This window comes from Notothenia rossii, assembly GCF_949606895.1.
Source record: "Notothenia rossii genome assembly, chromosome: 1".
Classification (NCBI taxonomy): Eukaryota; Metazoa; Chordata; class Actinopteri; order Perciformes; family Nototheniidae; genus Notothenia; species Notothenia rossii.
This window is the reverse complement of record NC_136912.1, coordinates 6,243,070-6,258,005: the sequence shown is the minus strand read 5'-3', so window position 1 is coordinate 6,258,005 and position 14,936 is coordinate 6,243,070. Positions and strand designations below refer to the sequence as shown.

General features: G+C 41.0%; 3 protein-coding genes across 3 annotated transcripts in view; 1 reads left to right on the top strand and 2 right to left on the bottom strand.

Moving 5' to 3' along the window:
* Positions 1-25: 25 nt before the first annotated feature.
* On the bottom strand, positions 26-3,660 carry LOC307017940 (uncharacterized protein). Its single transcript, XM_079647910.1, has 2 exons — positions 3,471-3,660; positions 26-313 (listed from the first exon to the last, which is right to left on the bottom strand). Exons 1-2 carry the CDS (start codon positions 3,507-3,509, stop codon positions 218-220), a joined length of 135 nt encoding a protein of 44 aa, XP_079504036.1. The 5' UTR covers positions 3,510-3,660; the 3' UTR covers positions 26-217.
* Positions 3,661-9,188: 5,528 nt separating this feature from the next.
* On the bottom strand, positions 9,189-11,832 carry LOC307017904 (general transcription factor II-I repeat domain-containing protein 2B-like). Its single transcript, XM_079647835.1, has 2 exons — positions 9,815-11,832; positions 9,189-9,691 (listed from the first exon to the last, which is right to left on the bottom strand). Coding segments are annotated over exons 1-2 (1,971 nt in total). The 5' UTR covers positions 11,785-11,832; the 3' UTR covers positions 9,189-9,690.
* A 2,100-nt stretch (positions 11,833-13,932) lies between these two features.
* lgsn (lengsin, lens protein with glutamine synthetase domain) overlaps positions 13,933-14,936 on the top strand; it is a 5,212-nt gene continuing 4,208 nt past the window's right edge. Inside the window, exons 1-2 of the mRNA XM_079647929.1 lie at positions 13,933-14,095; positions 14,448-14,709. Of these exons, the coding sequence (XP_079504055.1) occupies positions 14,048-14,095; positions 14,448-14,709 (310 nt within the window). The 5' untranslated portion in view covers positions 13,933-14,047. The remainder of the gene's footprint in view (positions 14,096-14,447; positions 14,710-14,936) is intronic.

Here is a 14,936-nt window from a genome sequence, read left to right as displayed (position 1 = left end):
ATCGGAGTGAAACAAAAGAAAAGGAAAAAAAAAAACAAGGCTGGTTCCACCTTGATTGGGGCCAGGCGGAGCCGACGAGGGCAGTGTGCAGCGGGTGGAGTTACCCCATCCAGGCCGGTTCTCTCTGGTTCTGGGAGGCGTCCCGGTCCTGCCAAGTTCCTGCCGGGTCCCTCCAGAGGCTCAAGTGCTTCGGATCGATGAAGGCGAGTTCGGCAGTTCACTCGTCTGCATAGGCAGCGTGCTGAGCCTGGCAGTAGTCCCCACTGCCCTTCAGAAACTCCATAAATGTGTGACCCAGAACACCACAGAACTGCTGCAGGACACAGGGGGACACAAGGAGCACGGACACGCTTTAGGAACACAGTTATAGAAAGGATAGGAGGCGTCTGTGGAGGCCGGTGAAGCTCTGAAACTAAGGCAACGCTCATTTAAATCCAGTGACGGAAAAATGATGGCGAACTATTTATGGGTAAAGTCAATCTTCATGTTTAAAAATGCTGTTTTCAGAATCTCAAATATAGAGATATATCAGTTTTCTCTCGTTTTCTATGAAGACTGACACCCTTTAGTTCTCGTGCATGGGAGGGAAAGTCCAAATTGTAATATAATTTTAATAAACTTAATTGCAAGTGAACTACAGTTTGCGTGTATTCCCCCTTCACATGCCGTCTCATATTAAAACTGATCATCTTTGGGTTTTGGACTCACAAAATAATACATTTAAAGCTGACTTTGTGAAACTGGGATCGACTTTCTTGCCATTTTCTGACGGACATTTTATTTAGCAAACAATCAATAACATTAAACGACAATGAAGATTATTATAAATTCAAACCCTGACTGAAACTAAGAAGCAGCTACTGGAGATGTACTTAGTCGACAAAATATATCTGCCGATTCATCATTTTCTGCAATTGACTTGCTCAACAAGAAATATTAAAGTGTCTCATTACAGCTTTAGACATATATAGATCGGTTTGCTGAATAGTTTGGGGATTTTTCTAACCCTAATCCTTCAGACTTGTTTTTGACATTTCACAGAGCAAACAAAGGATTAACTGCAAACATATTATAATAATAACCACACATAATCATTAAGCAACAGCCCCACTTGAACAATAGCTGATTATTTCCAGAGCTGCAACTTAATATTTCACAACAAGCAGAGAGACCAAACTCAACAGACTTCAACATCACAACTCAATAACTTTTCTTCAGACGGTTTTAAGAGTTCCCTGCAACTCACGCTATCGTGCACAGCATCAACAACATTACTAGAAATAAAATGTGTGTGTGAGTGTGTGTGTGGTATCGAACCATCTAATCACAACAGTTGGTAAAACGTTAAGCAAGTCGATATTCCCCATAGAGCTGCACGATTAAGAAACAATAACGTATTGCGATTACTTTGACCGCTATTGCAGTTGCGAAATGATTCACATAATCATCAGTTTCATTGAACAATATATCAAATGATTGATGGTGAGATTTCTTAAAAGGACATGTACCCAATAACTGTTTCGTTAAGTCTGTAGAATATATTTTGTAGGAAGGGATACCTCTGAAGCTCGACAATAATTTGTTGAAAATAGTATTTTATCACATATTCAGCTTTTAACAAATATTGTGCTTCTTGCTATTCGAGTATTGAACTTCTCCACATTGCAACTACGTTAAAATATTGATATATGGTGCAGTTAAAACAGGTTAAAACGGGTTGTTTTGTGACGGACCAACAACAAATGATGAGACGGATGAAGATGAAAAAGCGTGTTATATAAGGTGACACTGCAGCACCATGTAATATCTTATCTAATGGATGATGGTTTACAGGATGGGAAGGATGTGTCATTTCTGACATCTGGGTCAGGTCTGAGAGCTGAGCCCACCATGAGGCCTTCAGCTGGGCTTTAACATGCACTTTATTATCATCACAAACTCACCGCGATTTACTAATGTATCTGCCCTTTACGCCACTAAGAAGGATGTGATTACTTACTGTACATGTTTTTCTCCAGCTTATGCTGCAAAAACAATAAGCTGTTCAAGTGTGCTTGGTTAATCTTTTATGAAAAACAAGCATTTGGTAGAAAATCATAACATAGAGAACAAAAGGAAGAGTATATATGGCTAAGAGGGAGATGTCATAAAAAGACCAAAAAGGTAAAAAAAAGCATTGAAGTAGTGATTTAAAGGGCTGACATGTTGTTGCATTAAGGCTGTAAAGTGTCCTTTGTGTGGGGGATAGACTGACTGGGCGCCATCGTTCAACGTTAGAGGCCTATAGGCGCTGTCAGGAGCCGGGAGAAAGAGCTTTTAAATGAGGAAACACGACGCCTTGTTGCAGCAATACACAGGTGATAAGTGGGGGAATTCACACAGAATTTGTCATTTGTATTTTCGACTTATTTCACGGTGAAATGCGTTGATTTTAGCCAACAGAAACTTCCGAGTGACTATCCGGGACCAGGCAGTGCTGCGCATCCCGACCATGGATAAAGAGAACTGGATACACCGTTCATTTCTATGGGAGCTTCCTAGTGGCGCATGAAGCAATGTGTGTAGCGACTGTAGACTCAGAAAGTACCCGTATGTAGGCCCATGGACCATGCGCAGTTGAGTTTTTCTTCTGCTCTCGTCTCAGTCAAATGAATGGAGAGAGAAGTTAACTCTACATTCAGCTTTTAGACCATTTCACCACTTTTAGACCCTTATGATTTAAATAAGGGATATACAAGTGATCGTGCTGGGTAGTTTATTTACATTAAAACAAATACATACGCTGATTTACCGACGTCTCTTTCCCAATGTAAGTCAACAGCTACCTTGCACCTCTGTCATTTATATACTGTCCTATGTTTCTGGTCCTGTAGTATAAGTCTATATTGCTGATGCTGCAGTATTTTGCACTTTTATGGAACATTTTAATGTATCAAGAATATTGTATATTGTGTATGACTTCTGATATAAGTATTTTCTATTGTAGATGTGCTTATCGTTCTTATTTTATAATTGTTAAACTTATTTCCACCTGCCTGAACACACTGCTGCTTTGTGAGTTGATCTATCTTTCAATGCAAGTCAATGGGAAAAAGTATTTTTGGGCCATAAGACGTCACGGGAGTTGTAGTACCACAGTTCGGCCACTACGTCATTTCAAAATCGGCTTCAACGGCAGGCGCACTTCCTGGCGGATTGATTCCTGACCATGACGAACATCACGGAAACCGTTAAATCCGCTTAAATAACAGTGCAAACACCCATTTACCTAGTTCATATGACAGTTAAGGAACACATTCAATGATAATAGTCAGAGTAACTAAGGTTTTTCACCGGGTTTTGAGCTAAATCAGGCCTTGACTTCATAGAAGAACGTGAAGGCCAGCTGGTAAAGATCACGTTCTGATTTAAAAACACAAACGGTCGGAATAACAACAAAATGGCAGGCACAAAACAAGCACGGTACTTACTGGGATATGCTTACTCATTGAAGATTGTAGCTTAATCATACAGCCGGTCCTCAGAAAAAGATAAAAAATAGAAACGGTTCTCGACCATACAGTGCGGTGCTGTTTCTCCGAGCGGAGTCGAAGTCTCCTGGTCCGACGGTACCGTCAGGATGGAGAGGGAACAGTACCACTTCCTGTCAGAACTTTCAAAATAACATGAGAAAAGTATCCAGCACATAGACCGTGTAATTAAGTAGGCTACACTTATTAAAACATATACTGTTACTGGTATTGTTTGTTGTCCACCTGGATGTGTATTTTTGTAAATTGTAAATGTATCCTATAATTTGAATATTTTATGCATGACTCTTAATTAATATTTTGCTGTTTTTGGCTCTTTTTCTCTAACAATGTAAATGTCCCCCCTGTGAGACCAATAAAGGTATGCTGACTGTGATTACATATACTCAAGAACAGCAATTAAGCGCAATTTTGAGGTGTTTTTGCATTACTTGAGTATTTTCATTTTAGGCTGAAGCGCCAGAGAAAAACCAAGGGCAAACATTGAAGCCTACTTTTACTCCACCATATGTGTTTGATGATTTAAGATATTTTACAGAATGTGAAATATTCAGGTTCAGGTCTGCAACCTCTCGCAAGGTGTTTTGTTTCAACGAAGACACACCTTAAGCTTTATTTTGAAAACAAACCCCAAAATAACTTCCGGTCCCTCCTGCAGTGCATCCTTTCCAGCTTGACTTGGCCCTTTAAAACCCCACCCTGAAAAATGTGAGGTGTTCTGTCCAGACATCTCTCCATGCTGCAGGTCAGCTGATGCTGCCGAGGCCTCGCGCCAATCTCACCCCCTGAAAACACACGTGGACCGCAGAGAAAACGTACAGAATCTTCATAAATTGACCTCATGTAATCAAAATGGACTCTTTCTAACAAAGACAATAGGATCATTAATTGTTGGTGACATGACACTCATTGTTACTCAAACTAATAGCAGGTGCTACCAAACGGTTGAACTGTCATTTAGTGATAAAGGTAATTGATAAATGTACTAAAAATAAATAAAAACATGTAAACATTCACTGGAGCTAATATAATAAATGTAATTCAATTCCTTGATATATTTAAAAAACAATTATTAGAATTTCCACAATTTCTGTGTGAAGCAGGCTGCTGAATAGCAATTTCATAATTTGACCATTGACTTCTATACTGTTTGGTAGAAGCATATTATTTAGCTAAGGTCATACACATTTAATTGCTTTATTGAAATGCTTTTAATACATACTTTAATGGGTTTAGGCCATACAGTCTTTGGTTTAACTATAGGCTTTTTAAATGATTGCAGTTATTGGACAAATACAGGAGACACAAATGATAAAGTGTGTTATCTTTTCACAGTTGATTGGGTCAGATTCCACAATACACAACTCTAACCTTGTTACTCATGCGGCCATGTATGCATTCAAGAAAATGCAATGTTCTGCCTATCAAAAATGTGATGCTTCATCAATGTCCAAGTTCTTAATAACATATCAAAATTGTTTTCCAGGTGTCAATTCAACTGTTTTGGGGGCTACAGTTTGTGAAAATGTGAAATCATATGAGTCAAAATAGTGTAGAATAAAAATAATACACATTGTTTTTTAATCCCGACTGCATCACACAATCTCCATCTGCAGGGTGATTATTTCAGACCTTTAAAGACTTCTTATCCTTTTAAACTTTGAGATTGAAAACGTCTTGAGGAGGAATGTGTGATTTGATAGGTTTCAGGCTCGAAAATGACATTCCCAGAACAAATGACCATATCTTCCCTTCTAAAAGGGTTAAATTAATAATCTTTTTTCTCAAAGTAATGATAAACCTGTGAGTTGGATGTAGAAAAGTCAGAATCAATATAGATGTTTTTTATTTTAAAGAAAATTCAGATTGAACATGGTAAAAAACTGTAGATTATAGCGTCCGTCCAAAACATATGTTGTACTTATAGTGAAAACTGACCTTGGATGATGGGTTAGTAGACTAAAAGCTTTAGGAATCCAAAGTACAACAGATAATAAGTACCCTGTATCAAGATTGATGCAAAACAAGTGAAATTTGACCGTTTTAGACAGATTTAGCAAAAAAAACCTGTTCTGGGGCCATTTGGGTGGATTTTCCATATCTCTGGTCCCCCTTTGCTTGATTTTGACATGTGACATCTCTTCCTGACCGTTAGTCAATAGAATCGAAGGGAAATTGTCCCGCACACTCTCATGTTAAAGAAAAGGTTGCGTCTTTGCGCATGCAAGCTTTCAGCAGAGGGTAGAAATATCCCTGCTCTGATATCTGGAAACGGAAAAGCAGTTTTACTGCTTATGGATTATCAGAACATTTCAAAGGGGAAACAGCCACATTGGATATTAACCTATGGATTAACTACAGCATCGTTTTTATCGTTTTAATGCCATTGAAGACCAGTTTTGACCAGACAAAGACCAAGGTAAGCCATGTTTTTTAGGCTACCTAGCGCCACATGTTTTGATGTACGTTTTTGTTGATAACGTCGCAAGTTTGTAATCTTTGAGTGTTGAGGTGGGTACCAATAGATTCTGTGTCTCCTTACGGTCATACATGATGTGTTGGATGTGCAGCTAGGATAAGTAATAAGGGAGCTAGTGATTTTCGGTGCAGTAATAGGTTAGCATTTTTCGCTTGGGGCTAATTCAGAGGGTCAGTGTTAGCATTTTGAGTTTTTTTTTTAAATAAAAATGAAAAAGATCAGTTAAATTAGTTGTTTTCCGTTATATGGATATAAAACATTCATAGTTTATAAAATATGAAGGTTCCTTAGACTTTGTTTCATGCAAATGGCGCGATTTTGGCCACGGATGCGGGTCCATGGGGCTTAAGACAGGGGTGTCAAACTCATTTTCACCGAGGGCCACATCAGCATAATCGTTGCCCTCAAAGGGCCAGATGTACAGTGTTTCCCCTAGGTTTACTGCCTTGGCAGGGTGCTGCTCGAAAACAAATGTCGGGGCGCCCACATTTTTGTTATCCTCTGGAGCAGAGAGGAGCTGTGAATTATTGTTATCGATATCGTACAGTAACAAATGTATTTGGACATTAAAAAGTAATACAGTACAGTGTTACACTATACTGTATTACTTTAATTTAAACTGTATTCCCTTCTTATCATGTTGTCTACACTTCTTCCTTTCATTGATACATTTAAATCACCTGACTACAGCATATAACATACCTGCTGCAACCCTGTGCTGCTGCTGCTTCTCTCTGCCTCATCCTCTATTGCTGGAGGCAGCTCCACCTCATCTGATCTCTGATATGAAAGCAATCGTGTTATGATCATATTGAGCTATTGGTGTTAGTGTAACATTAAACAAGCAGTCTACTTGTCATACATTGCTGACGATACATTTTAAGTGGCAATTTGTTGAGTCACTGCCGCTAAATGCCGGTAGCATCAAGCTAGCAAGTCCTGCATTAGCCTCACATCAACAGGTGTAGACAGAACATCCAATTATCCTGAGCTAATTTACTGAATAAACCAACTCACATCTCAATACTGTAGTTCAAAACCGGGTTACCTGCTCCATCTGTGAGCTATTTTTAGAATGCGCACGCTACGTTCGTTGTCGCGTTCGCACGCGTCCACCTGGGCAGGCTGTGTGTGTCCTTCTCCCGTGACGATAACGGCTTGCGGTTAAAAAATAATAATAAACGAATTTGAAACTTGGGGGGGGACACAAACGGGCAGACAGCAGAGCTCGTGCCAATAAAGCAGATTTGTTTGACTTTTTTACACTTTGTTGTTCTCCTCCTTTCCTCCGCTCTTGTCTCTGATTGTGAGCGCGAGTGTGTGCATTCGTGTGTGTGTGTGTGTGTGAGCCCCGCCCTTCAGAAACAGAGCGGAGGGAGAATGTGAATACGCAAAGCAGTGTACACTAGAGATGTTAAGATTCACCGATTCGCATCGGTGCACCGGCATAAACGTTCAAGATGCGAGTGCACCGGTTGAAAGAGTGCACATCGGCTACAGTTTGGGTTGAACTCGCGATGCATCGATTGCGTAGCGTCTTTGCATCGGTAAAAAACCGATTCATTCATATAAAATCCCCTTATCTTGTCAACGTTCAGCAGAGTCGATCTTTGATATTTGCTTCGCCACTACGGAGAACGAGAGTCTCAGTTATCAACACACACGGAAGTTGAGGAGAAAGAGAAACACAGCGCACCGACAAATACCTACAAATCAAACGTTTGGCAACACTTCGGATTGTTCAAGAAAGACGGTGTGATAGTCATTTATGCTATATAGTTGACCGCAGGTCATGGAGAGTAATAAGGTATCCGTAGACCTTTGTATGAGGTATCTTTATTACTTAACAGGTCTACAGCCATGATACATAGATCCGTCCTAGATGCAGACTTGCATACACACAGTATCACTCCGCAGCCGCACCCCATCAGTAACGTCCTGATGGTATATGTGCGCGGCACTATTACTACAGACGGTCAACTTGAAAAATCACTCGCAAATTGTTAACGATGCCGAGCCGCTTTAAAGTACACAAGTAGTACGAGGAACTTAGCGACGCACATAAAGAGGCGACGTGGGGTCTGCGGCTGAAAAGAGAAACCTGAAAGTTAGACATGAGTTAAATCACTCAGTGAGGTGTTCTGTCAGAGAGAGGTGTTTAGCTTACAGCAGCCTGTGACGGCCAATAATAATTTAAATGTCTTCCTTACTGTAAGCAGTTATGAAATACCTGTTTGTGAAAGGTTATTTGTTTTCTTTATTGTTCAGATAGAAACCACTGCTTTCTGCTCACTGGTGAGTTAGCCTCTGAGTGTTAAGCACATCAGGCTGGCAGCTGTATGGGCATTGCTCTATGGTAGCTGTTATTTGCACATTGTTAATCATGAGCAATGCATCCTTACATTGTTTAACTGTGAGGTGTTATACAATTGTACTCTGGAGAGCTTTTAAAGGTAAAAAAAATAAACGGCATGATGGTGCAGTACCAAATATGTAAAGCACTTTTTTGTTAATGTATGATTTGCTGCATAAGGAATAAAACAAAAATCCTCTGTCGTACCATATTGAAGTATCATTATTTTTGCATCGTGTTGAATCGCATCGTATCGCCCCGAATCGCATAATGTTGAATCAAATCGTATCGAACTGTATCGCAACAGGGGTGAATCGTATCGTATCGCATCGCCTGGTGTTTCAAAGGTATCGTTAATGTATCGTATCGTGGCAACGTATCGAGATGCGCATCGCATCGGCCTCAGTGATGGAGATGCACATCCCTAGTGTACACTGAAACATGAACACATTGGATAAATAACATGGCGTTTAGTTTATTTAATAAAAGAGCACATGTTCAATGGGAAAAGTGACCGTAGATAGATGACTTCAGTTGACATTTGGTGCTATATATATTTTTTTTTTAAAGAAAAAACAAAATAAAAACAGCTTGAATTTCAGGCAGGGCGCGGGGCTCCGTTGGCAGGGCGCAGCGCCCCGCCAAGACAATGGTAGGGGAAACACTGAGTCTTATAAATGTAACTAAATGCAATGTAACTAAATGCAATGTAAAATAAATGTAACTACTCCTTAATGTTAAATAACTGAATTTATTACTTATTCAAGTTACAAATATTACATATATATTTGCATAGATGTAAAAAATATGTTTGCTTGTTGCTCTGTTATTATAACATAAATCCTTTTAATTTGTCAGGTTATGAAACCCATATTACTCCATCAATCAACGATCAAACTATCCAAGTGAATAAAGAAAAATAACATCAAACACAAGTTATGACATTAACTTTGTTCAAAACTTGAAATAACAAATAACTGTAAAACCAACAATTGTGAGCTGCTAAGAACATGTGTGACAGATGTAGCATTTTACAAAAACAAATGGCTGCACACAGCCTTGCAGGGGGCATACATCCAACTCATGAGAGATGGTTTGATTACAGTAAACATTTGTTTGCAGAAACACATAAAACCTGCAAACACTAAATACATTGCTACACATATAAAGTAGTATATGTAATAAACTCAAAATAACAAAATAAGGGTTGTCTCAGTCCACAACTATATTGGTCAAGTTTTTAGGTTAGTTTTTGATGAGGAGATGCTGCCTGTCCTTGAACACACCATGTGGATCCCCTCTCCACCATCCTCATCCATTGATCATGTTCTGTAAATAACAAACACAAAACAAAATGCAAACACAATCATTACATTGCACATAGTTTAACTATTGTTCTTCTTGGTTGAATTGCATTTTATTATATATTATTAGGTTTTTTCAAATGCTTACCAATGTGTTTTCTGACCAGATGTCTGACACCGTTTTTCCGTGGCCAGTGTGTCAATGTCTGGTTTTAGGTCCTGTGCTGTAGCAATCCGTAGAACAGCGTGGAGGTTGTCGTCAGTGATGCGTGATCTGTGCTTGTTTTTGTTTAGATTCATTATTGAAAACATCTGTTCGCACAGATAGGTGCTCCCAAACATAGACAGAACACGGGCAGCATGAAGTCGAAGCTGTGGCATGAAAGCAGGGGGCAGTAGACGGTAAAAGTCCTGGATTGTAACATCCTGGAACTTTGCTCTCAGGCCACTATCGCTTTGAAGCTCTATTAACTCCATCTGAAGTTGTTGGGGTGCAGTGCACACGTCGGTGGTGAAAGGACTAGCAAAGATGGCAAATCCAGAGTGCTGTGGTCTGAAGTCAGAGAATCGCCGATCAAACTCATTCATCAACAGGCTCAGTTTGGTAGCTAACTGAGCACATGAGAAAGTACCGGGACATGAGGCTGAGATGCTCTGAGAAACAGGAAAGTGGGCAAGATTGTCCTGTTTCACTTGGCACATCCATAGGTCAAGTTTACGCTGGAAAGCCGTGATCGTGTCGGACATCTGCGTGATGACTTGTTTGCGTCCCTGCAGCTTCTGATTCAGTTGGGCGAGATGTTCGGTTATGTCACACAACATAGCAAAGTCACACAGCCAGTTTGGATCTGACAGTTCAGACAAGGGTTTTCCTTTACTCTGCATGAAAAGAGCAATGTCTTCCCTAAGCTCAAAAAATCGTTTGAGGACTTTGCTCCTACTCAGCCACCTTACTTCTGTATGGTACGGCACGTCTCCGTGCTCCGAGCCCATCTCCTGCAAGAACAGCTGGAACTGACGATGATTCAGGCCACGCGCCCGAATGAAGTTCACTGTCTTCATGACCGTGGTCACTATATCATCCATCCCCAGCACCTTCCCGCACAAAGCTTCTTGATGGATAATGCAATGATACGTTATCAGAGGCGTGTGACAGTTACTTTCTTGCATTTTCTCCTTCATTAGTCCAACCAAGCCCACTTTTCTTCCACACATTGCAGGTGCACCGTCTGTAGTTAATCCCACCAAGTTTTCCCAGGGCAATGCGTTTTTACTGACGGACTTCTCCACCGCATCAAAAATGTCCCGTCCCGTTGTGGTCCCATGCATGGCAGCCACATCCAACAGCTCCTCAGTGACAGAGAGGTCCGACTTCACGCCTCTAATAAAAATAGATAGCTGCGCTGTATCCGTGTTGTCTGTGCTTTCATCAACAGCTAATGAAAAAGCTATGTAGCTGCGTGTCTCTTCGGCCAGCTGTGTTGCCAGGTTTCCTGCTAGTTCCTTAACTCGGTCCGCGATGGTGTTTCTTGATAAACTGACATTTTTAAAAGTCTGTATCTGGTCGGGACACACCTGCTCACAGACCTTCAGCATGCACTGCTTCAAAAACGCTCCCTCTGAAAAAGACTTTGAAGCGCGGGCGATTTCTTCAGCCACAACAAAGCTAGCTTTCACTGCCGCGTTGTTTTTGGTTGTGGCTTTCGCGAACACATTCTGCTGCGATCGCAGTTTGCCTTTTAATTCTTGGGCAATTTGTTGTTTTTCTTGATGGCTAAATTTGGCATACTTACCTCCGTGTTTGGTCTCAAAATGCCGACGTAGATTGTACTCTTTGACAACCGCCACCGCCTCATAACACAAAAGACATACCGGTTTTTCTCCTTGAAGCACAAACATGTATTCGCCTTCCCATCTTTCTTGAAACACCCTTCCATCTGCATCAATTTTTCTCTTCCTGGACATTTTGGGATCATTATTTGTATTTCTCAATTCCACTTGTTGGGAAAATCGCATCGATGTGGAAACACTGCAGTCTAGTGGCGGGATGCCGTCACTTCGCGGGTAACATAATCGGCATGTATTGTGGGAAATGTAGTTTTTGGTCACGGCACGCATTTGACTTATTTATTTTTAGACAATCAGACCTATTAAGAAAAAAAAATAAAATAAGAAAAATTTAAAAAAATTAAAAAAAAAAAAAAAAAAAATGCAATGTAATTAAGCTCTCGCGGGCCACATAAAATGACGTGGCGGGCCACATTTGGCCCGCGGGCCTTGAGTTTGACACGTCTGGCTTAAGAGGTCAATTTAATTACAAATAACAGATTGGAAAGTGATCTCATTATACTTCTATAATGATAAACGACACTGACCAAAGGTGATTCTTCCTTAAAGGTCTCATATTATAATGTTTTTCATCAATATGTTATAGGTCTTAGATATATACAAAACATGTCTCTGAAGTGTTTGACTCCAAACACCAAACAGATCATTGCAGCATCCCATAATCCCCTCTGTTTCAGCCGTTTCCAAAGTGCTGATTCTCTGTCTGTTACTTTAGATGAAAATAAGGAGCGACTCCCCACGCACCTCTGAGAGATTATTATATTTGGTTAAAAGGAACATAATAGCCACGTTCACACCGCAGTACTTTTCCCACTTTAGTTCCGATACAGTTCCAAAATGTCGCGTTCACACCAAAAAGAGCCGGAACTAAAATGAGTTAATGAGAACCTTTTTACCCCCTTTTTCGACCCTGCTCGAGAGCAGGTACTTTCGTGGGAGAAAAAGGTTCCTATGTCTGATTGGCTGGGCGGAATGCAAACCACACCCCGTAAAACTCCCAAAAGGTTTTGTGAAGCCGCCATTTTATTATCCTCGCATTAGCATTATTAGCATTAGCATTAGCCCAGCTCAGAAACGCAGAGAGACTAACTTATGGCAACACAAAAGAAAACATGGGAGCGGTGGAGATGAGGAGATGTCGGCGTTCTGGCGATTTACTCTGAAGCCAGTCCCCAACTCCGGGGACTTCCAGCCGGGGACTTCTGGCGGCAGTATACGCCGTGAAGTTGTTTGCGGCCTGCCAGTAAATCCAAAGCAGAAGAAGAAAAAGTGACGTCAGCGGCTTCATTTGCCTAATCCTTCCCCAGGAATTTATTCCGGTGTGAATGCATTCTCATGAACTCATTAACCTTTGTGGGAAAAGTACTGCGGTGTGAATGCGACTAATGGTGCTCAAGGAGGAGATTCAGGTGATAAGGTGTGGGGGGGGTACCTTGGTTGCTGATTGGCTAATGGTTACACAAGCCAAAACATCGTTATGACATCATAAAGTGGCCAAAATCTGATCAGCTCATTTACAGACAGGTTTTTATAGAAATGGATCAGGAAAAAAAAGAGAGAATCTTTGTTCCTGAAACTTTCAGAGTCTCTTTACACAGAGGGGACACATGTTGATGTAGAAGAGACATGAAGAAGAGGGGACACATGTTGATGTAGAAGAGACATGAAGAAGAGGGGACACATGTTGATGTAGAAGAGACATGTAGAAGAGGGGACACATGTTGATGCAGAAGAGACATAGAAGAGGGGACACATGTTGATGTAGAAGAGACATGAAGAAGAGGGGACACATGTTGATGTAGAAGAGACGTGAAGAAGAGGGGACACATGTTGATGTAGAAGAGAGATGAAGAAGAGGGGACACATGTTGATGTAGAAGAGACATGAAGAAGAGGGGACACATGTTGATGTAGAAGAGACATAAAGAAGAGGGGACACATGTTGATGAAGAAGAGACATGAAGAAGAGGGGACACATGTTGATTTAGAAAAGACATGGAGAAGAGGGGACACATGTTGATGTAGAAGAGACATGAAGAAGAGGGGACACATGTTGATGTAGAAGAGACATAAAGGGGACACATGTTGATGTATGAGACATGAAGAAGTGGACTTTGCATAATAGGTGACCTTTAAGACCCTCTTGATCAGACAGTGATTTCCCTCAGACAGTAGCTCTTTAATGCACAGACCATCACTAACAGTGAGCATTGTCTGGTCCTCTGGAATAAATATGTTTGATGCCATATCTTTCTGGAAGCTCAAACAGAGCTGCTGAGTGCTGCAGTTTCACTTTGCAATGACACAAAAGCACCTCTGAATGGTCCTCAGGGGCAGCCAATGGGCTCGAAGCAGCAGCAGCACAGTGTCCACCAGCGGCCGCACGCTGACAGTTTCCAGCCCGACTCCCGTGGGTGTTGGGGGGCAAAAAGAATTTTCTAATCCGTCACCATTGTACCAATTGTCTATAAAGATTATTTGCGAGTGAAGCTCTGCCTTCACAGGAGGGGCTATCGAATTCCAAATCACAGTTCATGAAAAAGAGTCCAAACAAAGAAATGAATGACTCTGAAGATTTCAAGGTAACAACTAACTTTTTCATTTGTGCATTTCTAGATACATCGCTCTTTGTTGACTTTGTTTGTGATCTGGTCTTTGCTTAGGTCATTTTAAGCAAATGCAGTAGCACTAACAATGGTTTGGCTTATTGATAGCTATTGTACCTTGGATTGGATTATGTTTTTTTTTGGTTTGTTTAATCATGGTTGAATGCATTTATTGCAAGTTGCTTAAGATATAAGCGTCAGATCAATGACATTTATTTTTAATCGAATGTCTTTACTCTTATGCATTACAGGTTTAACTCCTTACAATCTTTGATAACTTGAACAATCTCTTACCGTACTTGTGATAGACCCGTTGTGTGTTTTCCAGGAGGGCGAGAGTAGAAGCAAAGACCAAATCGATGGCACGAAGATGAGCCTGGGCAACAGGAAGGGGGTGAGGGTGTCTGGGAGACATTCATCTCCTGTGGACTGGAGCTCCAGAAGAGGAGGTCCGTCTATCATCCATTCTCCCACCACCAGCACCCCTTTACCTCCAGAAACTCCTACTCTGATCTCCATCAGCCCTTTGCCTCACAAACCCCGAGCGCGGGTGGAGATTGAGCCTGCCGTCGAGGACGATTGGACTACAGGGATGCTCTTAATGTCTTTCATTTTCGTAAAGCAGTTTGAATAGAGTGCTGCAGTGATGACGTATTTGTGTAGGCCGACCCGGAAGTAAGCTGCGCATGGGTTCCCTCGAAAAAAAAGCAAAGGGATTTCTCCTTAGGATTTTGGAAAAAATAAGATCTCTGGAAAACGAACCTGTTTGATAAATGCACGTTTTGTTCAGCCGGATAATCTCCACATGTCTACCCTA

Excerpts from the sequence above, each read along its gene's own strand:
- LOC307017904 (XM_079647835.1), bottom strand. The coding sequence starts at position 11,784 with ATGCGTGCCGTGACCAAAAACTACATTTCCCACAATACATGCCGATTA.
- LOC307017940 (XM_079647910.1), bottom strand. The coding sequence starts at position 3,509 with ATGATTAAGCTACAATCTTCAATGAGTAAGCATATCCCA. Across the intron at positions 314-3,470 it reads CAATGAGTAAGCATATCCCA|CAGTTCTGTGGTGTTCTGGG; the intron begins GTAAGTACCGTG and ends TGTGTCCTGCAG.